The following is a 22,330-nucleotide window of genomic DNA, read 5'->3' on the forward strand; positions in this document are numbered from 1 at the left end:
CTGAAGTTCATTAATTTGTATTTCTTCTTTCTTCTACGGCTATAATTATGAATTTGACAAGTGTATTTTTCTAATGAAAAGAATGTAATTTAGTTTATTTTATTAATGGATGTAATCGAATAATTGTGTGTTAAAAATGTCATTAAAATACATGGTAGTTTTACAGATAAGACAATACATACATTGTATTTAATCAATTATAAGCCCCTAGTCATCTTCCCAACACAGTCTGCCATGAAAGCAGAATATACAAAGAAAGAAATTCACGCATTACTCTTACTCATTTTTATACCTATTATAATTGTTGAGACCACTCAACGTCCTGTCCCCATACACTAAACTATGGGGACAGGAGTGGTTACCTTTCATTCAGTGGCCGCGGAAGCGTGGGGACATACGGACACTGTCCCCATGGAAATTTTGCCGTGGGGACATGCAATTCATTTGTCCCCACGATTTAGAATTACTGAAGTACAAAAACATCGACCTCATACGACAACTTAAACCATAATTTCGAAATTATATTAAAATTCGGTAATAATATTTCCGAATTTAATAATAATTCCCATCCAATTCCAAGATAATTGATTAAGTAAATCTATAACCAGGATACATAATTTGAGTAATGATTATTTTCGAATCACCCAGTTATATTTTTATTTTTCTTAAATTTTCATGAAAATTTATGTCCCCACGGTCCAAATGATCTTCCGCGGCCACTGCTTTCATTAAAGACATGAAGACTGCAAATAATGACCGAGGGGAACGACGATCCACAACTTTCTTCCTCCAGCCACTCAGTATTACAGGCTTCAATTTGAATTTCCCAGCAGGGGAAAAAAACCTAACGAAATTTATTATATTAGAAACTACCATGCATTTCAATAATATTGCTACCAAATAATTATTTTACTGTATCGATTATATACTAATAATATACAGTATTGTAACTTACAATTTGTAAGTACTAATAGTTAATTAATAAATAATACCTCTTTTGGTCTTTCCAGATAGCGAGAACTCTTCTAACGGCGACGAAAGCGGAAGTGGGGACACTGGCTGCGTCTCGTAAGGTTCTGAATATTTTGATGAACTTCCAGGAACATTTTCATATGTGGATTCCGACTCTGATAGTGAGTTAGACCCTGATACTATTGCATACAGTAGCTGGATCAACGGTTGAATGGATTTGCTCCGGAGGTCCAAGTTATCACGCTGGACGATGGCAATGAAGACCATACAGCTGGTAAGGGGCTGTTCTTAAATTACGTAACGCTTGAAGGGGGGAGGGGGTTTAGGCCCCAATGATATCGTGCCTATGTACGCCATGTTAAAGGGGGGAGGGGGGGTCGAGAAAATCAATTTTTAGCGTTACGTAATTTAAGAACGGCCCCTAAGTCAAGAGCATTTCAAACACTCAATATTACCCCAACTCTTGATTCCTATTTAAATAGAGAACGATAGATCTTTTAAAATCAGATATTGATATTTAATATCAATTTATTTTTATTTTGACTGACTTACCTGTGCTCTGAATTAAACGTCATTGTCACAAGTTTCGGTGTGATGACATGTCACGAATTTGCTCGCACAACTTTTACGCCAACATTAAAATAAGTTTATATTCAATATTCATTTATGAATGTTGGATTATCTACTTCCTCACTTATTGTGCAATCATTGATTGACTGCTATATCTACTTTCTTACTAATTGTACACAATTGATTTCTATCTACTTCCTCTCTTATTTGATTGTTTCATTAAATAAATTACATATGATGTACGCATAAAGTTACACACTATTTAGTAATGTACACTTATTGTGGGCACTTGTTACGAATAGGAGACACTGAAATTACATATGTATTTTTTAATAGGAGAATACTCTGTCCCGATTGATCAATTATAAGGCAACGACAACGGTATACAAGGACAAGAATTTATTCGTCCTTCACCGCGACTCGTGGTGAAGCGTCACAGAGGAAAAAATCATTTTGTCTGTCCGACATACTTAAAGCCTTTCGTACAAATAAGTTACTGTTTTGCTCATGAAATCAGACTCCACAATTTGGAGCTGAATTCGTTACAAAATCCAGTATTTATAGAAGCTAATTGGTATCGGGCCATGAAACTGGAATGGGAATTAGAGCAAGAAAAGATTGCTCAGGCGGAAGGAGGTAATCTAAAATCGCCCACCAGTAAGTGCATTTCTATTTGTATTTCTTCTTTCTTCTACGACTAATTATGAATTTGACTAGTGTATTTTTCTAATGAAAATAATGTAATTTAGTTTATTTTATTAATAGATACAATCAAATAATTGTTTGTTAACAATGTCATTAAAATACATGGAAGTTTTATAGATAAGACAATACATACATTGTATTTAATCAGTTGTAAGCCCTAATCATATTTTCACAACACAATCTGCCACCAAAGCAGAATATACAAAGAAAGAAATTTACGCATGTCTCCTACTCATTTTATACCTGTTATAATTGAGACCTTGGGTGTATGGGGTCAGGAGTGGTTACCTTTCATTAAAGACATTACCACTGAGGCTGACGGCAAGGAACGACGATCTACAAATTTCTTCCTCCAGCGAAGACTCAGTCATACAGTTCAACTTTGGCTTCAATTTTGGGAACCCTCCCAGCAGGAAAAAAAACTTAATAAAATTTATTATATTTAAGTAAGACTACTATGCATTTTAATAATATTGTTACCAAATAATTATTTGACTGTTAAAGTACTAATAGTTCATTAATAAATAAGTAATACTTTTTTTGATCTTTTCCGAATTCGAGAACTCTTCTGATGGCGACGAAAGCGAAAGTGGCGATACTGGTTCCGACTCATACGGTTATTACGGTTCTAAATGTTCTGACGACCTTCCAGGAACTTTTCCCTATAATATGGAAAAGTAAGAATCCATATTATGGATTCTGAGTCTGATGATGAGTCAGGTCCTGATGATCAAGATACTATTGCATATTTCCACATTTCAGACATATTTATAAATATGGTAAATATGTAGATGTTTTATTTATGTTTTCAAAAATACAAAAATATATTTTGCAAATATTTCAGTGATGGGTGTCGAAATGGTTTTGCTCAACGAAACTGGACCACACTCAAAATAAGGTAGTAATGAATCATTACTATGCGGAATGACTATGTGTCTCTACCACGTCGGTTACGACTTGTAGTAGAAATGGTAATAATAAGTTGAGGGAAATTCGAATTTAATTCATAATGGTATTAACTTCCTTAATATTTGGTAATGAATTTGAATTTCCCTGAACTTATTCTTACCATTTCTACGACAAATCGTAACCGACGTGGTAGAGACACATAGTCATTCCGCATGGTAATGATTCATTACTACCTTATTTTGAGTGCACAAAAAATACAAAAATACCAATTTTATGAAAATTCTTATTTTCATGGCTTTGCTCGTATGTGCATATTTCCCAAATATATTTTAGCGTTTTTCCAAGGTCCTGAATTTTACTTAGTTACGTGTCTACATAAGGTTAGCTCATTTGATGGTAAATTTTGTGACCGAGAGCTTGGGACGAGTTTGGGATTATTGTGGGGAAAAAATTTGTTGTTACGTGAAGTTAAGGTAATTTTATAAAGTAATGATGATGATTTCTGGTGGTGGTGGTGGGGAAAATTGATGATTTTTTAACACATTTCTTGAGCACGTTGTCGTCTATCGTTTTTAATATAAAAAGACAATGGGGAGAAATTGCGCAATTTCAAGTTGTCCAAACAGAAAAGGAAAGCCTTCTCATAAAGTCCACGCATTTCCCAATGCGAAACATGCTCTCCTCCGGACCACTTGGATTTCCAGAACAATTGGAACATCATCCCTTAAAATTGACAACTTCGGGGTTTGCAGCCGTCATTTCTCTTCAAATGATTATGTAGCAGGTCAGGTCACCGGAATAAAAGCTAAAGGAGGTGCCCCAGTCTTAAAGTCAATTGCAATACCAACTCTGAATCTGTGGAACAGTCCAACTGGTATTATAATTGGATTATTTATTATAATAAAATTACTTATAATTTCGATGCATTAAAGGTGAGACACAACTGCCTGATACGGATCGTATGCGGATTGACATGGGCGCACCCATATGTATTGAATTGGATCGAATGGAAATGGGTGGCACAGAAATTCAACAAACCGTGGCGAACGTCGCAATAAATAGCGATGTCACCTCAAATAATGGTATTTATTACCACTATAAATTATTTTTCGAACTCTAATTTACATAATACATATTTGATGTTAATTACTAGAACTGCAGCTTCATATTGAAATTGCCAGACTAAAATCGGAGATTCAAGAATGTAAAACGGCCCTTGAGTCCAAAAACAAAACCATACGGAGTTTACGTGTCCAGATACAGAGAATAACAACAGAATAACAGAATAACAAGTGCAACTATCCGTTCCCGTCCATCTCAACATTAAAAAGATGGTTGCAAGAGGTCTCAATTATACCTGGGAAAATTATGACTCCAGTCATGGATGTTATGAGAGCTAAGTTTTTGGAAAAGTCAGAAAGGGAGCGAGTTTGCGTCCTAGCCTTAGATGAAGTGGGCATCAATAAGCGTTTCGTGTATGACAAATCCGCAGACAAAGTGTATGGGGGACGAGACTGTGTTCCAGTTATCACTGCAAGAGGCTTATTTTCTTCCTGGAAGCAGATCCTCTACTACGATTTAGAAAACAAGACGACAGGCCAGCACATAACAGAAGCAATTAAAGCATTGTTTGATATTGGACTGATTGTCGCCTTCGTATCAGACTTGGGCACGAAAAATCAAGGACTATGGAAGGAGTTTGGGATAGGAAGAGTAAAAAACGGTGAAATAGGAGCAAATTTCCACATCCGAGCGACCCAACTCGAAATGTGTATGTTTTTGCCGATTTTCCCCATTTAATTAAGCTCTTGAGAAATTTATGAGAAGGCTTTCCTTTTCTGTTTGGACAACTTGAAATTGCGCAATTTCTCCCCATTGTCTTTTTATATTAAAAACGATAGACGACAACGTGCTCAAGAAATGTGTTAAAAAATCATCAATTTTCCCCACCACCACCACCAGAAATCATCATCATTACTTTATAAAATTACCTTAACTTAACGTAACAACAAATTTTTTCCCCACAATAATCCCAAACTCGTCCCAAGCTCTCGGTCACAAAATTTACCATCAATTGAGCTAACCTTATGTAGACACGTAACTAAGTAAAATTCAGGACCTTGCGTTTTTCCATAAATATTAAATACATATTTCAGCGATTTTATACATCCGCCCTCTGATTACGTGGTGTTTGTTTGAGCTGATGAAATTTCCGTCCAAGGACCGAGTGCAACCAACTTTTAGTAGTTTGTGTAGCTTGCATTTTTTAAACGTCTCCAGTAACCCAAGCTTAAATAAATTGTTGCGACGAAATTATTAATTAGCCAACGTTATGCAGATGTCGTGACTTACAAAATAAAATAATTAGCAAGCACTTAGACGAATTGGGTACCTGATGCCCCCAAGTCCCTGCTGCAATAGCCAGTTTCCTTGTGTAACTGTTATAGTTCGGTAGTTATGCATGGTTTCGCCAGCGCTGGTGTTGTTATAACAAAGCAGGTGTGACATTATTTACGTCCTTATTACGTAATTACGTGTCTGGACAACGTTATTTAGGACAGGAAACTATAATCAGCTAAATGACATTTTCCTATCAACCAAATTCTAACAGGAGACAATTAAATAATCCAATCCCTCCTTTCGTGCCAAACCTTTTAGTACAGGATTGCATAGCCCGAGCCAGGATTTATTAGTAAAGGGACGTTCATAAATTGTGTAACTCAACAGGGGGGGTTTAAGGGTCCAATGATATCGTGCCTATGTGATGCATGTTACAGGGGAGAGGGGTAGGGGGGTCGAGAAAATCGCGATTTACATAATTTATGTATAAACGTCCCATAATATTTGGCATTTATTTTCTATAAAATACTTTACTAAATTTCAGCCGAAAATATTAACTTTTACTTTATATAGCTTCACATTCTTCTATTAGAAGCCATTAGGGATCTCCTGCCAAATTTCTGTTTTCTGAAAGTTAATTTCTGAAAATGTTCAACTTTTCCGCTGGATGGATGGACATGACGCTTACATAATCCCTGGTTCGGACTAAAAATTGGAGTATTAATCTACACACTGATACATAACACTCACTCATCGACTGAATTGTAACGAGGTTGTATAACCTATCGCAACAAGAATCTTAGACATGCTACACACATCCTGAATAAATGAGCACCTTCAGCATTTCTCAAATTAAGAACCAACATTACCTCTTAGGTTCTTTGTCACCTACGAAATTTGCATTAATATGCTGCATTCTATTCGAACCGTATATCATTTCCATATCACATGAGACAAATAAGCATCTTATTGTTAATCGAAAATCATACATACAAATAAACCAACACTTAAACCAAATCTTGTCCGATTGGGCATCACATCACTAATGACGAGCATGGGAAACCCGTCCACCATAAAAAATATTTTGCACAATAAAATCTCAATATTACTTATCTATACGATATGGTAATTAAATATACACATACATACATATCTTGGACATAGTATGCAATGTATGTACATATACTTTAGAAGAAGACCTTCATTCTCACAGATTTTTTTCTCCTTTTTGTGTGAATGTATTAGCCAAGTAACGCTCACACAGACAGTCACGAGACCATCGCAATAATGAATGGTTGCATAACGTGTTACTAAATAGTGAGAAAATTAAATAAGTAAATAAATAAACCATCTTTAACACTAACTACAATTTCACTCTTCCAATTTCATAGATTTTAATTTTTTAAAGATTTTGCCCAAACCGAAATGAAGCCTAGTTTAGCATGTTTACTAATAATACTAGTAAATTTCGTCGACTGGGGAGAAGCATTGTAATTATTTTTGCAATTATTATAGTGATTTGCTAATTGACCAACTGATTTGAATTTTGTCCCACCTTCTAGTTCCGTCTCCGTCCCCCCGGTGCGTTCCGTCTGCAAAAACATGCAACCTGGCCACGATAGCTACAAGGCACAGCAGTCTTCCCCCCCATTCAATGTGACCACGGACGTTGCCCAAGTTCGAGGAGGAGAAACGGTCGATGGTAATAAACAACAACTATTAAAAAGCTATAAACTCTTTACAGATCACTTAAAATTTCTGGAATGCATCATGAATTTTATGACATTCTTGTTTACCAACACAGTCACGATCTATGCGAAAAACGGAGAAAAATTCAAGGGCTTTTATGTCCAAGCTAGGGACGAAAAAGGCACCCCGATCGGAACATTTAATGAGAATACTAATGCAAAAACGCACAGTTGCAGTGGAATCAAATCGGTACGATAAAAAACAGATCAGATCAGACCATACACACTGTTCAAATTGTTATGTAACCATTTTATGCACAGAATGCTGCCCATCATGTAAATTCAGAGGACAAAACCAAGGTTCAAGTGTCCTGGACGGCGCCTGCAAGTTACAAGGGAACGGTGCAAATTCAGTACGTTTTTACGGCCACACTTATCATAAATTATGTAACTTGATAAGTATGTGCATGTGAGTATATTTGTCCTTATTTTTATTTCAGGGCCACCGTCGTGCAGCGATTCACGACGTACTGGATGCAAATAAAAGCTAACCCGATTTCCATTGTCAGCTAAAAATTATCACTATCAAATTTAAAATAAAACCAAATCGTCTGTTGCAAAGTCGAGAGAACCACAACCAATGTCTACATGAATTATGCCCTACCATCATGTGCATCATTTTTTGGGGTGCAAGTAAACACACTACCAAGAAATAACGGCAAGAAAGCGTTTTTTTGCAGGTAAAAATTTTTACCTGTAAGAAATCCAAGGCGCAAGAAACTAAATACGTCCCGAGGCTAGATTTCAAATGGCGCATATTTCTTGCACTTGTTACCAGTTTCTGCACCTCGAGTTTCTTGCGTTCTTTGCGAAGCACCGATGTACACATTGTATCATACAATTTGTATGCCAAAAAATCGGTTGGGTGACAAATATGCTGGCAGAAGCATATGTGCAAACGACAAATGCACAGACCTTAAATCCGATAAATCTGCAAATGATGCCGCAAATTTTCCAACAATTATTCCCACAATATATCTTTATCCTAATTTTGTCCTTCATCAGCTAAATTAAGTCAATTTACGAAAATTGCGAATATGCGTAATTGATTGGGGTAGACTTGGGTTGCATGTATGAATGATTATAATCTGTAGTTCTAGAATTACCTATGCACATACCTCAAATTATCTCCGCCCAATTACCCTTAATTGGCTATCAATGTTCCAACTTGTAATTGATAGATTATACTCTATCCAAATATAAATTACATAAAATTTGTGGCGATTTGTGCCTGAATTTTATACTGCATTTTTCTACCTGCATTTATAATTTGTGTTATGCAACGAAAAATAGCAATTTGGGTACAAACAAAGCATTCCAGAAAACTTATTTTTTCAAACTCATTCTCTCCTCTGTACACTAATTGCATGACTGGAGTCACTAAAAATGTGTCGATTTGAATTGAAACAAAGCATCAATCGATACGTTTAAGTTTCTTTTTCGGAAGGGGCCGTTCACAAATTATGTGACCAATTTGAGGCGAGAAGGGGTATGATCAAGAAGGCATTCAACCCTTCCAATGTTAATTATAACATGGGGCATATAGGTCACAACAGAGGTAGGGGGCCAAAATTCCAGTCTGGGATATCCAAGGGGAAGTATGTCTTTTGGAGGAAGTCATTTTAAAGTTTCCAAAAACTTTCGAATAATTATGGGTCGGGGGAAGCTTGGAAGATTTTGCCAGACTAAACTCCCCAAACATTGATCACATCCTTTCCGTCCAGCCCCTTAAACGCAACTTGTTACAAAACCATATCGCCACCCTAATCAAATTAAGCAGAGTTCTTCGATTTTAAATAAATTCTCAACATGAATTAATCAAATCGCCTGCTGTCCCGCAGGTGGCGATGCTTATCTGCCGACATGCAATTGCTTTCTCCTCATTAAAGATATTTTACACGATACGACACTGCACAAATGAAAGTCATTCATTCTCAAAAAGTGGATAAAGACGCACACACACATTCTTCTCGGAGGTCACATATTTACATACATATGTCCACACCTCAAAATAAAAAAATGTCTCACTTTAAAATTATCACCACTCTTCTTCTAATTATTTTTACCGTTTCGTCTAAAAATGTTACCGCTCCACCAAAAAAAATGAATAACAATCTGACCGAATTTCTCGTCCAACTCCTCCAAAACAGATTTACCCCTTGCTCACTGCTACACATTTACATAAATTCCGAGCAAAATCCACACCCAAATCTGTCCCAAAGCTCCGACTTTGATGAAGTATTCGATCAAAGTATTCGCCGTGTTGAGCGTGATGCATTCGTCGTCCAAGTAAACTCCAACTTCGACTCATTTTCAAATGCCCCCAGTCTCATCTCCCCCAATAAATCTGAAGAATCCCTCACCAATCTCGACACTATTTCAGACGTCCACCGATTCCGCGACCCCTGCACAACCGCCATCCTCACCGTCTCCCATCTCTTCCCCGGCCTTTCGAATCGTCTCTACACCGAAATCACAAAATGGTCCAATGTCATAAAAAAAGACGAAGATTACTTCATCTTCATCGTCTCCACGGCATCGACTGATCCCTCCCGTGACCTCGTCTCCAGCCAAATCGGGGCCGGGATCAAGTACAAAGTCCTGCTCCAATCATCCCCCCATAAATCCACCCCAATCGATAACGGGATAACGATGTCCACCACGTGTTTTTATTGCGATTCTGGGAAACCTAAAGCTCTCCTGGTGCCCTGGGGACGCATCCATCCAGCAAACTCAAGTCACATTGACTTTGCTGATTTCTCCACCCTGTTTCCCGATCTTACCGGAAACTTTTACGGGAAACTGCTCGCCGTCGGGACCCCGATGGGGACGCGGTGGTTGAACGAGCTGAGATCCGAGGAGGGGAAATGGGTCGCGAAACGGGGGCTTTATAAAATCGTGATGGACAACCTCATGTCCCGGTACAACTTTAGTTGCGACTTTTTCCCCTCCATGGTCAACGGAGGGACCGGGTCGAAGCTGAAGAATGGGACGTGGATCGGATCCGTGGGCAATATTGTGCACAAAACGGCCGATCTGGGTCACGTGACGGGGCAGACTTTCGCAAGGAATAGGGTGGTCGGATTTACGTATCCAGTTTCGTATGAAATGTTGACCTTTTCGACGGGAGAACCGTTTCCGTACTTTTCGTGGAAAGCGATCCTTTGGCCGTTAGCGACGGATATGTGGATCGGGCTGGGAGCGTCGTTTATGGTGGCGAATATCGTGCTGTATTTGATCATCCAGAGGACCACGGAACAGTTTGATGTGGTGCATATTGTGTCGTATACGATTGCATCGATTGTAGAGCAGGATGTCCCAGCGGCGGAGAGACTCAAGGCGAATGGGATAAGGTAAAAATATGTTAAGGTGGAATTAGATTTGTAGTCTCATTCTACCCCATGTTCAATCTCTTTAAATTCCTATTCCTGAAATGGCATCAATTTCATGAGTTTTGAGATATGTAAATGCTACTTTTCATATATACTTTAATGGTAAGTTAATTTTTGGTACTACAAAATTATCGATTTGAAAAAAATTGAGAAAATTTATCATGAAGTGATAAAGGCATTAACATTTTTTTCAAATAGATAGTTTATCGTATCAAAAATTGCCATTTCATAATAAGTTTCATTAAAAAATTGTTTTAATCGATAGTTTTGCAAAAATTAACTTTACATTAAGTTAAGGTATCAAAAGTAGCTTTATCTCAAAACTCATGAAATTAATGCTAATTTAGAAATTTCCCTTTAAAGACATTGCACAGCTGAGATCCAAAATCTATCCCACATTACACCATCATCCAATACACCCTTAAAATTTTCACTCATATCTCTATCCCAGAGCCTTCGTCTGTTTCTGGTTATTTTTCACCCTCGTAATCTCCACCGCCTACAAATCCAAGCTGGTCTCCCTCCTCTCCTTCCCCAATGCTGAAGAACCCCCCAAAACCTTTGAAGAACTCGCCAGTTCCGATTACGCCTACGCCCTCCAATACCTCTTCGGAGCTGCCTACGTCCTCCTGCAGACCTCACCAAATCCCACTTATCAAAAAATCTTTAACCGCATGGAACTCGAAACCGACGATGTCGCCTGCTTCGAACGCGTCATTGGCAAGAAATTCGTATGCATTTCATGGAGTCGGATTGCCGACTTTGTCTTTAAACGAAACCTGAGTGACCAGTACGGCCGCGTCCCCGTCATCAAAGCCGCCGCGACCACGTGCTTCCTCAGCGTGGGGATCATTATGGAAAAACGGGCCGTTTTCTTGACCAATTTCAATCTGCTTATCATCCGCTCGACGGACAGCGGGCTAATGGAGCGGTGGTGGGATGATGACATGAATTTCGTCTACAATGAGAGGAGGACTTGGGAGAAGGAGGCGAATGTGAGCAAGACCACGGGAGGCGACGTGCAGGGGACGGATGCCCTGACAAATAAGCACTTCCGGGGATCCTATTACCTTCTCGCGTTGGGAAGTGTGCTCGGAATCATAATGTTTGTGTGGGAGCTGATTTTGCACAGAAAGCATACCGTGAAGGAGAAGACGTTTCCTTTACTGGATTGAAAGAGAAGATTGCAATTTTTCGCCAATTTTTTTTTGTCGTGTAAATTGCTTGTGTAATTTAGCTACGTATTACATGCTTACATCTGCAAGAGGAGTGATCAATAAGAACAATTTCACATTATCCCAGAGATAAAATTTCTTGTTCTACCGAAATTCTACTAACAATGGAGGTCTCCCACGGTATGCTCTCAAATTTTGGGCAAAATTAGTGAGATTTTGGACAGACTAGTGTCAGTAAATCACAAATTTAATTAGTATGAAATTTGCAAAGACACGATCTCCCAGTGGGCACTTTTGGCCGAGATATGTACATCCAAAGAGGAGAAAACGCGCTCTAAACTGGGCCAATTTTACATATGTACATTTTCCAAATTCATTGCGTGTTTTCTCCTCTTCGGATGCAAATATCTCTGTCAAACCTGAAGATTGATAGATCGAATCTTTTGCAATTTCATATTGATTAAAGTTGTGATCGATTGACGCTAATGTGCTCAAAATCCTAGAGCATATGCTTGAAGACCTCCATTGTGAGTGCATATACTGCCGTTGTTTAAATAGAAATATTGACAATCCTGCTTGAATAACTGGTATAAAACTAAATTATAATTACATTAAAAATTAAATTATAATATTTACAATAAATACCATGTCGTCAGAATCCATGCATTCTTCTTTAAAGTATCTATACTGTCATGCCGTAATGTGCTGTAGTTAATTACCCTTCAAAATAAATTATTGATTGTATAAAATGTATCATTGTCATTGTTCACCTGCAAATAATTCGCCCAGCAATTAAGGCTGCATTAATTTTAGCAGTCGGAACTAATAAAGCATTGTTGAAGTAATACTTATTAAGTATTACCTAATACTTGCATATGAAGGAAGACAAGTCAAAGTCGTATCCTCCGTTCTGCCCGACCACGCAGAACGATAATGATAACCAGGAAAGATGGTACAACAAATCTGCGGAAATGATGTTAAAAGTTGTGAAGTTATTTTATTTGATATCCTTCACTTGCTTAATATCTTACTTCATAAATGCAGAATGATTAACTTATCAGTGCTTTTTATGCAGCTAATGTTACTATTCGACACTGTATGTACATACAACGTGCCGCTAAAGGTGTACCCTTCTTCTCTTCACGGTCGTGAACAAACCACACATTTAATCGCAATTCGCCTTAAATTGATGTGCATTTAAGTCTTCAATGGCAAGGCCCATTCGAATGCAGCTTAAATTGGCGAGAGTTCAACAAAAAGTATTAAATAATAAAAACATTATGTAATTTGGTGTGTGTGTTTATTATTTGTTACATAATTGGTATGTAATTACTTCTATTTTTATTTGCTGCCCCTTCCGTTTTCATGCACACATCCTGGAAACTTGTCTCGTCTCCCATTAACATCTCGGGAACATGTTAATATATATTTCCTTCTTCCAAGAAAATAATAGTGGTGGTCAAGTTTAACAATTGTGGGGATTTTAAATAAACCGAGTTCGATTATAAACCGGAATTTTGGGCAGATTAATCTCCCCGATCAATTAAGATATATTTTAACTGCTGGAAGTGCATTACACGCATCTTGTGACTCATGTCATTTCGCTTTAAAAGTTTCTTGGAAAACGTGATAATAATCGAGTTATAATCCAAAATGATCGTATACTTGTATTTTTTTCCAAAAAATCCTCCAATAGAGAATTTTGTCCAGATTATCATCGGAAATGATAATAATCGCTAACGAACCTTGCCATGCCTGCGAAATGAATAAGTAACAAAACTCATTGTATTTAAATACTGACGACACACTTTCAACATGCGAAACTTAGGCAAAAATTCCAAGTTTATCCGCAATTAAGTTAAGGATCATTAGAGTAAGTCAAAGTCGTTGTATAAATTCTTAAAATCTGTACGACATCTGCTTCCCCCTTTACATACGTATGCAGAAACACTTTTAATCCATATCTAAACAGGTTTCACCATGAAGTTTGGGCGATTAAAGTGCATGCTTCTTTAATGAAGTGCTTTGCATTGTCCACTAGCACATACATAAATACGATATGATAGTTAACCTTGATTTCACTAGGCACGCAAAAACCCCCATTTTTTGCACATCGTCAGCACATCAAGTCATTCATCCTTATCACAACTGAATTAAGTAGTGTGCAAGGCTCAACATATGTACAAGCCTTCTGTGCTGGCTTAACTATAGTTATTTTTGCAAGTTTATAAATTTGCAAAAATAAGCTCATGATAAAATTTAGCTATATATGTACACCTGTTATAAAACGGTTATGTATATATACTCGTCTAATTTTATAGTTCCGATCCTTCATCGTGCGAATAAAAGTTTGCAATTTTTTCTAAAACTTTTCTAAAACTTATTCACATTACATAATCATTAATTAATTATCTATCTACTCCAAATTATATTAAACTATTTACATGGGAAAATTAACTCCTGATTAATTTGTGTTTGATTCTCTACACAATTAATTTAATATCTGGTCACTCTGACCACAGGATACATTACGCTTCTCCTTCCTTCCTTCCGCCCAATTCGTCTGCCGTGGCAGACTTAATTCAAGCATTCTTGCTGTATGTATATTTGATATAGTCATATTTATCTCATGCAGGCAGAATTTGGAAGGAGCAGGAAGTTGCATACATTAATTACACGTGAGGAAACGCTGAGAAGGTCATTTCGCAGGTTCTTCTTGTCGCGTCATGCAACAATCTTAAATGAAGAGTGGTTACCAGTCCAACACCTGCTCACTCTGAATGAGTGCAGGTTTAGTGCACTGCTTCATTTCAAATTGTGACATGATTTTAAAGTGACATGCAGTGTTTTATAAAACTTGATACAATTAATTGTGTCCATTTGTGGTCACTTTTTAAAATCTCAAAGTGTGAATAATACTGGATTATTAACAGAGTGCAAAATGCCACCGGTTTCAAAGTTATCTTTTCCAGCGAGTGTATTAGGGATTAAAAGTGTGAAAAATTCTTCCTCAGAATCCGATATGGCGCTACCCGGATCAAAACCGGATACAACATATATTCAATCCAGTTTCAAAAAATTGCGGAAAGTTGCCAGTAGAAATGTAGTCGTCACACCGTACAATTGGCTGGACGGTAATAATAACAATAAATTAAATACCTGTTAACTGCAAAGAACCGCAAAAATACTAAAGCTTCAGCCTCGGTTACCGTATGAAAATCGTGTCTATAATTCTGCAGAATTCTGCATAAATCGTCTTCGCAATAATGTCTGCAGGAAATACTTGCATAATTCTGCAGAAAATTTCTGTCGCGTCTAAGTTGCAGAACAATGTGTGCCTAATTCTGCATAATTTATGCGCATGCAATTTTTCTACAGGAAAAACTAGCATAATTCTGTAGAAAATTTCTGTCGGGGTCTATTCTGCAGAACAGTTAGTGCATAATTATGCAGAATTCTAGATAGTTTATGTTTATGCACGTATGATTTTTCTGCAAAAAACGGCCAATTTTTTGCATGAAATGCGTCGATATTTTCATACAGTTACCGCAAAATATGTAAATATGTGCACTAATTATCACAAAAATTAATTACTCTTCAACAGATAAACGACGAGGAGATGCTATCGGAGATTACTGGCGAGTACATGACAAGCTCTACGACCTCACCAACTTTATCGAGAAGCACCCCGGCGGAAGGGACTGGATCGACGTGACGAGGGGGACCGATGTCACCGAGGCCTTTGAGTCCTCTCACATCCTCAACATGAACAAAGTGGAGTCCATCCTGGCAAAATATTACGTCAAGGAAGCCACACACCCCAGAAATTCCCCCTACGAGTTCAAAGACGATGGGTTCTACAAAACTTTGAAACGAAGAGTCGAACCCATTTTAAAGGTGAAATGTTTAAGAATTTCCGTTTTTACAGAGTTCAGGAACTTTGATTCAACCGGAGGAGTGTTTCTGATTAGATTTACTAATCTAATCAGACCTTGACTAGTAAAAGTGTATGTTTTTAGACGTCTTTTATTTATTAATAATTCGACCAACTTTCCGCACTGACCTGTCTTACAGACATATTTGCATAAATTAGTTATGCACACAGGTCGTTAGACCCTTTAAAAAAATGCTCTATTTCGCACATTTTCCGCGATAAAAAATTTATAAATTGGCAAAATACTAGCCCAGAAAGATTGCACCGTTCCTGTATCTGAGAAAGGTCGAAGGTCACATTTTTTTATTCACGCAGTGATTTTTTTCCCTTCCTGGCTTTATTTTTTAGTTGATAGTTCTACTAAATTCAATATGAACATTTTGACGTCTTGAACAGTGCTCCACGAGTGTTTTTTTTAACAAAGTTAAAAGTTTGTGAAGAAGGAAAAATGTAAGAATTTTTAAAAATTCTCCCATATAAGTAGGTTCCTATGAGTTTATACTTATGTGAGAATTTTGAAAAAATATGTAGGTTGTGAGAATGAGCCCATGGGATCTCATAGTCTATGGGACTGTGCAGAAAGTATGTGATCGATTTGAGGGGGGAGGGGGGGGGGGTAGACCTATCCTTCCCATGTTATTTATAACATGGGGAGTATAGGTCAATAAGGGTCGAAATTTCCCGAAAATCGATCACATTCTTTGTGTACGGCCCCTATGAGAATGAGAGGTTTCAAAATGATATGACTTATGTATCGTAATGGGATGGAATAACACGACGATATTTTAGTGCCAAACAAGCCATCACCCTTAATCCGGGAGGGGTTTATCTCTCATTATTTATTGTTCTTTCCAAAAAGTCAATCCATTTTTCGAACCAAGGATAAAAGACGGTTTCTAATATAAGATAATGTATTAATATTTTTCACGTTTTGAGGTTAGATGATGACATTTATTGAAATTTAGGCTAAAAGTATAACACGTCGTTTCCAAATATGAAATGAAAATGTATTTGGCATAAAATATTTATAAGACTACTTTTTTCGTTCAATATCTCAAGTAAAGAGACCAACACTATGTTGGTTTGGTACATAGTTTTCCGAACGTATGAAAAACATCAAGTATCTAATAAGAAGCAGTACATTAATGATTTATTAGAATAAATTATTCGAAAAGTTTAACATTCTTCTGTGCCATAAAATATCAGAGGTGGGCAAAATATGTACTTTGTCAATACTAACCCAACCTAGTAAAGAAATTACCTTTTCATCGTTGTCAAAATCAATTCGTGAAAAAATGTAATTTGGCAGCGACGAAAACTAAATTTCTTCAGAAATCCTATTTTCATAAGAATTTTATATTCTCGTCGTTTTGTGGGTGTAACAGCCCTGAAAATCCAAACCTGGGAATAACGGAGATCAAAATCCTGTATTTTCACAACCCGTAAATTAAATCATGCAAAAATCGCGATTTTCTAGATCCCCTCCTCCCCCTTTAACATGTGTCACATGTGCACAACCTCCGTCTATTTTAGGGTAACTGACTGTTCATACTAAAAACTTTTTGCACTTAATGACTTCGATTTTACAGCTAACCCTAGGCACAATATCATTGAAGCCTTAGACCACCCCCTCCCCCCTCTCGCGTGACATAATTTATGGATCGTCCCAAAGTATTTTGCCCACCTCTGTAAAATATTGAAGAAATGTTTGTACATAAATACCAATATTTTTGCTTGTCTTGTTGAGTACACAAACTTTTTACCAGACCAGAAATATGTCCATGCCGTACCAAACTCTAACTTTCTTTTCATGATTCATTCCATGCTTCAACTTATCATAATTATTCATCTAAATATATTTTCAGAAAGTTGGGACGGGTCCTACAAAAAGGCTGCTGCTTACCCAAGACCTCCTCGCATCTCTCTACGTCTTCACATCCTGTTTGGGAGCATGGTCGGGATCCTGGCTGCTACAAATTTTGGCAGGCATAATTTTAGGCATGGTGGTCGTCGGGGCGCATAACTTTCTTCACTTAAAGGACACGTGGCGACGCTTCTACTTTGACCTTTGCCCCATGACCTCGTTCGAATTTAGGATCACACACGGGCTCAGCCACCACCTCTTTCCAAACACGATTCTTGTGAGAACACAAAACTTTTATGGAATTTGATTCATTCATAGCAATTTCTCAGTTTATTAAGTTTCAGTTTATTAAGTATCCTTCAAACTAGTTGAGGCAGATTTAATGGAAAGATTTACCCAATCTTGCGAAAGTCGGTGTGTGCAATTGGAACAACTTTATTTCTCCGTTTTATTTGAAAAGTAAAGTTTCCCTTCATGGATTAAAAACCCTGGAAATACTGAGCTCAGCATTTTACCACCCAGTGTTTCGTTTCTTACGGGTTTGCCACATTTCTTACATTGCAATGTGCAGTCTGCAAAGCAACAAATGCAAAAATGCGAGGTGCCAGAAACTGGGAGAAAGTGCAAGAAATGTGCACCATTTAGTCGCGCGCCGCATGAAGTACAGCGGCGGGACGTAGTTTCTTGCACCTTGAATTTCTTGCAGGTCAAAATATCTGCAAGAAATCAGTTTTTTTGCGGTTTTTTTACATTTCTTGAAACCGAAAAACTGAAGAAATGCGTGGTGCAAGAAACTGCAAGAAATGAGTGCCATCAACCCACGCGCCATATGAAGAAATAGCGGCGGGGCGTAGTTTCTTGCGCCTTGCAGGTCAAAATACCTGCAAGAAAACCACTTTCTCCCCGTTATTTCTTGCAAGTTTCACCCGAAACACTGATTTACTTCTGATCTCTCTCTTTCCGTAACTATTATGAATGAGTTCAAAACTACTTACGGAATATTTTTGACTTCGCAAAAATCCCATAATCCCAACAAATGCACCATGTAATTGGTCCAAGTTCTCAAGAATTTTTCCCCATCTTCCGATAATCCTTCCCTACCTGCGACTATTTCTCTTGGTACATAAGTATTGTATACAAATAATTATTATTATGTATGTTTCTTTATATCGACAGGATTACGAAGTCATCGCTCTCCAACCGATATTTGAGTTGTTACCGAGCCGTCCAAAGAATTTGCTGAATCGTTACGGCTCCTTGATTTACTCGCATTTTGTATACAGCCAAATCATGGGACAGGACATTCTCAGACGTGTCCTGGCAATTTATTCCGGCCAGGCAAAAATTCGTCCCGAGAACTTTCTCATTTTCATCCAGCTAGCAATCTTCATCTTTTTATCTTCAAGTCTAATCGTAAGCCGGCATTTATTCAGGATCAGAGGGCGGCTATGTATCTATCTATTTTCAACTTTTTCAATTGATGACGACCAACGTCAGTGTGATGCCTAACTCGCATAGATCACAACAATTTCAAATTTTTTTTTTTTTTATTTTTTTTTTTACATATTATCCCATATTTCTAAGTTTCAGGATCAGAGGGCGGATATGTATCTATTTTCAACTATTTTAATTCATGACGACCAACGTCAGCGTGTTGCCTAACTTTCAAAGAACACAAAAAGTTTAAAATATTTTTTTACATATTGCCCCATATTTCTAGGTTTTCAGATATATCAATATTTCCGTTAGTGTTTGATAAATATGTAACTATTTTTAAAATACTTACATATACTTAGCCTGTAAATATTTCAACGATTTGAGACAATTTTTTTCCTCAAAGAAATTTGGCCACAAAAATTTCTGAGCATTACCTTCAAAAATACAAATTTTATGAAAATTCCTATTTTCATGTTATTCTCCCGTCCCATAAATATTTGGAATTTTTTCCATAAATATTATATAAGTTCAGATTTCAAAGATTCTTCGTAAATATATACACATCCGGCCTCTGATCATAATATCTAAATTATAAATTTGTACTTATTACACGATTTAAATTATCAGAACGGAACGCTTTGTTGGCTGATCATCTACTCTGCTGCGTCCTACTGGCTCGCAATTGTTGGTAAATAAATATGCGTCGAATTTAGTCTTATAATTAACACTTAATTAATAATAACAATAATTAATTATAATTAATTATAAACAAATTAACAACAATTTATCCACCAATTTAAAAATGCAAGGATTAAACGCTGCTCATCATCACCCAGCCTGTGAGACAAAATATCCTCTTATAAAAAGAAGAAAAAAACTAAACTAATCAAACATTTGATACACAATTATTTCCAGGTTTTCATGATGGCGACGAAGCCAGACATGATCCCGATTTCGGGTCAGTTTTTACCCCCAATTATTTATTTATCTTGTCTGGAAGAAACTATAAATAAGTAATAATCTCACCTTATTTATTATTTTAGGCTGTGTCAATTAGACTCGACGCTGGACAAGGCGGACGACTTTCATAAGACTGAGCTCGCCGTTTTGACAACTTTCGGAGAACATCCGTTACATCACCTTTTCCCTTCGGTTTGAATTTTAATGACTAAAATCCAACTCTCTTCCTTATGTAATTCTCATTCATTACTCATCCCCCGTTTCGGTGTTTTTTAGGTGTGTCACTCCAAGCTGCCTCTGCTCAAACCGATTTTCGAACAAGTGCTTCACGAATTCTTGGAGAATAATCGATACGCGTCTCAACTCGAGCTTTTCATTGGGACGCACCGACAATACGCCAGGGTCACCAAGTGGTCTCGCAAAAGACAGTTGGGCTACCAGTTTGGCGAATACTGATTTATGCATATAAATCCGATCCATATTTAAATCCATATTTATTATTTATTTTTATTTTAATTCCGCTACCGTTATAAAAATCCAGACAAGTGTAACGTTTAAAACGAGGCTCAACGAATAAAATAAGTCGATTAAGACGTGCAATACTTAGAATGGAGGTTTCCCAGCGTGTGCTCTCAGATTTTGTGCAAATTTGGGTTAATGTATCACAAATTTAATTAGTATGAAATTTGCAAAAGATACACGTTTTACAGAGATATTTGCATCCGTAGAGGAGAAAACGTGCCCTTAAAGTCGATAAACTTTACACTTTCCAAATTTACTGCGCGTTTTCTATTTGGGTTAATCGATCGCAAATTTAATGAAATTTGCAGAAGAAAAGACACACGTTTGGCAGAGATATTTGCATCCCAAGAGGAGAAAACGCGCCCTTAAAGTCCACAAATTTTACACTTTCCAATTTTACTGCGCACTTTCTCCTCTTTGAATGCAAATATCCCTGCCAAACGTGCCCATTGGGAGATCGTGTCTTTTGCAAACTTCATACTAATCAAATTTGTGATCGAATTTGCACAATTTTCCCCAAAATCTGCGAGCATTCGCTGCGAGACCTCCATCCTTACTATGCAATGGTATATTTTTATTGCCAGCAAAATCAATCTCGAACCCGTATGTTTGTAGTTACCTACTATAAGATTCCCTTTAATCGATTTTAGGACCATGCTGGCTCCGCATTTTATTACTAATCCCGAAGCCATATTATACATACGGATCTGGATCCTTACATATTCCCGAATTTGTTCTTGATATTTTTCTCCTCGTCCAATAAGTTCAGTGAAAAGAAAAGTTTTCCCATTAATTTATCTTTTCCTCCTCCTCCTCCTCCTCCTACGTAAAATACATACAAATAGTGAACACAAGTCAACAGTAAAACACGTCTCAAACATGCATGGTCGTCATACGTTTCATGTCACCTGAGAACAGTGGCCGCGGAAGGTGTGGGGTCATCTGGGGACATTAACAGGGGAGGGAGGGGATTATATAAGATGGGAGATGATGGGGACATCGAATAACCGTGGGGATATTGTCCCTCTGTCCCACCCTGCTTCCGCGGCCACTGTATCCATCCATAAAGGGCTTTCTCCAATGAAATGGAAACAGTCCAGAGCAGCACAAGAGTAGGGTTGGGTTACGGAGAGCAGAATTTGATCTCTGAAATCCTACTAGCAAGCGAGCGAGGAGGACTATGTTTTATGATGTGATTGTTTTATAATTAAGGAATCAAGCCAAGTTCCTCCACAACATTCTTATGCAAACGAAAAAGGTCGAGAAAAAATTAAGATTTATGATCACTTACAGTCGAGGTCTCGCAACGTATGCTCTCCGATTTTGGACAAATTAGTGTTAATCGGTCATAAATTTGAGTAATATGAAATTTGCAATAGCCAAAGTGTAAAATTTGTCAACTCTAGGGCGCGTTTTCTCCTCTTCGGATGCAAATATCTCGGTCAAACGTGCCCATTGGGAGATGATACCCTTTGCAATTTTCATACTAATTAAATTTGTCATCGGTTGTCACTAATTTGCTCAAAATCGGAGAGCATTCGTTGTGAGACCTCCACTCTTACAACATTAGAAATAACTCTGCTTTCATTTCAAACTGCATAACCACGTTTTTCCCTTTAACTAGGTCACGTACAGTAAAAACGAGCTAATTACCAAACTATTATTAGAACACCTGCAGTAAACCTCCCGACATAATTCGTTACACACCCTTTTTAAGGCAACCTAACCATCTAACAATATCCAACGAGGAGATATGTATGCATGCATGCAGTAAAACCAAGCCGTAACAAAATTGCGGGCTT

General features: G+C 37.4%; 5 protein-coding genes across 5 annotated transcripts; 4 read left to right on the forward strand and 1 right to left on the reverse strand.

The window, feature by feature from the left end:
• Positions 1-83: 83 nt before the first annotated feature.
• On the reverse strand, positions 84-3,099 carry LOC118437732. The gene is made up of 4 exons (XM_035857051.1): positions 1,525-3,099; positions 1,428-1,442; positions 993-1,243; positions 84-844 (listed from the first exon to the last, which is right to left on the reverse strand). The coding sequence occupies exons 1-4, from the start codon at positions 1,545-1,547 to the stop codon at positions 813-815; spliced, it is 321 nt and encodes a 106-aa protein (XP_035712944.1). The 5' UTR covers positions 1,548-3,099; the 3' UTR covers positions 84-812.
• A 405-nt stretch (positions 3,100-3,504) lies between these two features.
• On the forward strand, positions 3,505-5,138 carry LOC118437679. The gene is made up of 3 exons (XM_035856955.1): positions 3,505-4,030; positions 4,089-4,238; positions 4,310-5,138. The coding sequence occupies exons 1-3, from the start codon at positions 3,745-3,747 to the stop codon at positions 4,435-4,437; spliced, it is 564 nt and encodes a 187-aa protein (XP_035712848.1). The 5' UTR covers positions 3,505-3,744; the 3' UTR covers positions 4,438-5,138.
• A 1,570-nt stretch (positions 5,139-6,708) lies between these two features.
• Positions 6,709-7,821, forward strand: LOC110856269 (putative ferric-chelate reductase 1). Its single transcript, XM_022104744.2, has 6 exons — positions 6,709-6,830; positions 6,905-6,986; positions 7,059-7,198; positions 7,301-7,434; positions 7,506-7,597; positions 7,685-7,821. Exons 2-6 carry the CDS (start codon positions 6,922-6,924, stop codon positions 7,755-7,757), a joined length of 504 nt encoding a protein of 167 aa, XP_021960436.1. The 5' UTR covers positions 6,709-6,830; positions 6,905-6,921; the 3' UTR covers positions 7,758-7,821.
• A 1,412-nt stretch (positions 7,822-9,233) lies between these two features.
• On the forward strand, positions 9,234-12,564 carry LOC118437658. The gene is made up of 2 exons (XM_035856851.1): positions 9,234-10,597; positions 11,088-12,564. Exons 1-2 carry the CDS (start codon positions 9,240-9,242, stop codon positions 11,809-11,811), a joined length of 2,082 nt encoding a protein of 693 aa, XP_035712744.1. The 5' UTR covers positions 9,234-9,239; the 3' UTR covers positions 11,812-12,564.
• Positions 12,565-13,987: 1,423 nt separating this feature from the next.
• LOC110856209 (cytochrome b5-related protein) lies at positions 13,988-20,612 on the forward strand. Its single transcript, XM_022104675.2, has 9 exons — positions 13,988-14,945; positions 15,416-15,708; positions 17,611-17,886; positions 18,786-19,022; positions 19,674-19,734; positions 19,856-19,885; positions 19,962-20,004; positions 20,090-20,198; positions 20,283-20,612. Exons 1-9 carry the CDS (start codon positions 14,753-14,755, stop codon positions 20,460-20,462), a joined length of 1,422 nt encoding a protein of 473 aa, XP_021960367.1. The 5' UTR covers positions 13,988-14,752; the 3' UTR covers positions 20,463-20,612.
• Positions 20,613-22,330: the final 1,718 nt, after the last annotated feature.

Source organism: Folsomia candida, unplaced genomic scaffold (assembly GCF_002217175.1).
Source record: "Folsomia candida strain VU population unplaced genomic scaffold, ASM221717v1 Fcan01_Sc015, whole genome shotgun sequence".
In the NCBI taxonomy this organism is placed as follows: Eukaryota; Metazoa; Arthropoda; class Collembola; order Entomobryomorpha; family Isotomidae; genus Folsomia; species Folsomia candida.

Bases quoted from the DNA above. Each gene is read 5' to 3' on its own strand.
- LOC110856209 (XM_022104675.2), top strand. From the start codon at position 14,753: ATGCCACCGGTTTCAAAGTTATCTTTTCCAGCGAGTGTATTAGGGATT. The intron at 15,709-17,610 runs GTGAAATGTTTA...ATATATTTTCAG, and splicing joins GAGTCGAACCCATTTTAAAG to AAAGTTGGGACGGGTCCTAC. The intron at 19,735-19,855 runs GTAAATAAATAT...TAAAAATGCAAG, and splicing joins CTACTGGCTCGCAATTGTTG to GATTAAACGCTGCTCATCAT.
- LOC118437732 (XM_035857051.1), bottom strand. From the start codon at position 1,547: ATGACGTTTAATTCAGAGCACAG. The intron at 845-992 runs GTATTATTTATT...AAATTTCGTTAG, and splicing joins ATCTGGAAAGACCAAAAGAG to GTTTTTTTCCCCTGCTGGGA.
- LOC118437679 (XM_035856955.1), top strand. From the start codon at position 3,745: ATGGGGAGAAATTGCGCAATTTCAAGTTGTCCAAACAGAAAAGGAAAG. The intron at 4,031-4,088 runs GTATTATAATTG...GATGCATTAAAG, and splicing joins TCTGTGGAACAGTCCAACTG to GTGAGACACAACTGCCTGAT. The intron at 4,239-4,309 runs GTATTTATTACC...GTTAATTACTAG, and splicing joins CGATGTCACCTCAAATAATG to AACTGCAGCTTCATATTGAA.
- LOC118437658 (XM_035856851.1), top strand. From the start codon at position 9,240: ATGTCCACACCTCAAAATAAAAAAATGTCTCACTTTAAAATTATCACC. The intron at 10,598-11,087 runs GTAAAAATATGT...TCTCTATCCCAG, and splicing joins CTCAAGGCGAATGGGATAAG to AGCCTTCGTCTGTTTCTGGT.
- LOC110856269 (XM_022104744.2), top strand. From the start codon at position 6,922: ATGAAGCCTAGTTTAGCATGTTTACTAATAATACTAGTAAATTTCGTC. The intron at 6,987-7,058 runs GTAATTATTTTT...CCCACCTTCTAG, and splicing joins GTCGACTGGGGAGAAGCATT to TTCCGTCTCCGTCCCCCCGG. The intron at 7,199-7,300 runs GTAATAAACAAC...TTACCAACACAG, and splicing joins AGGAGGAGAAACGGTCGATG to TCACGATCTATGCGAAAAAC.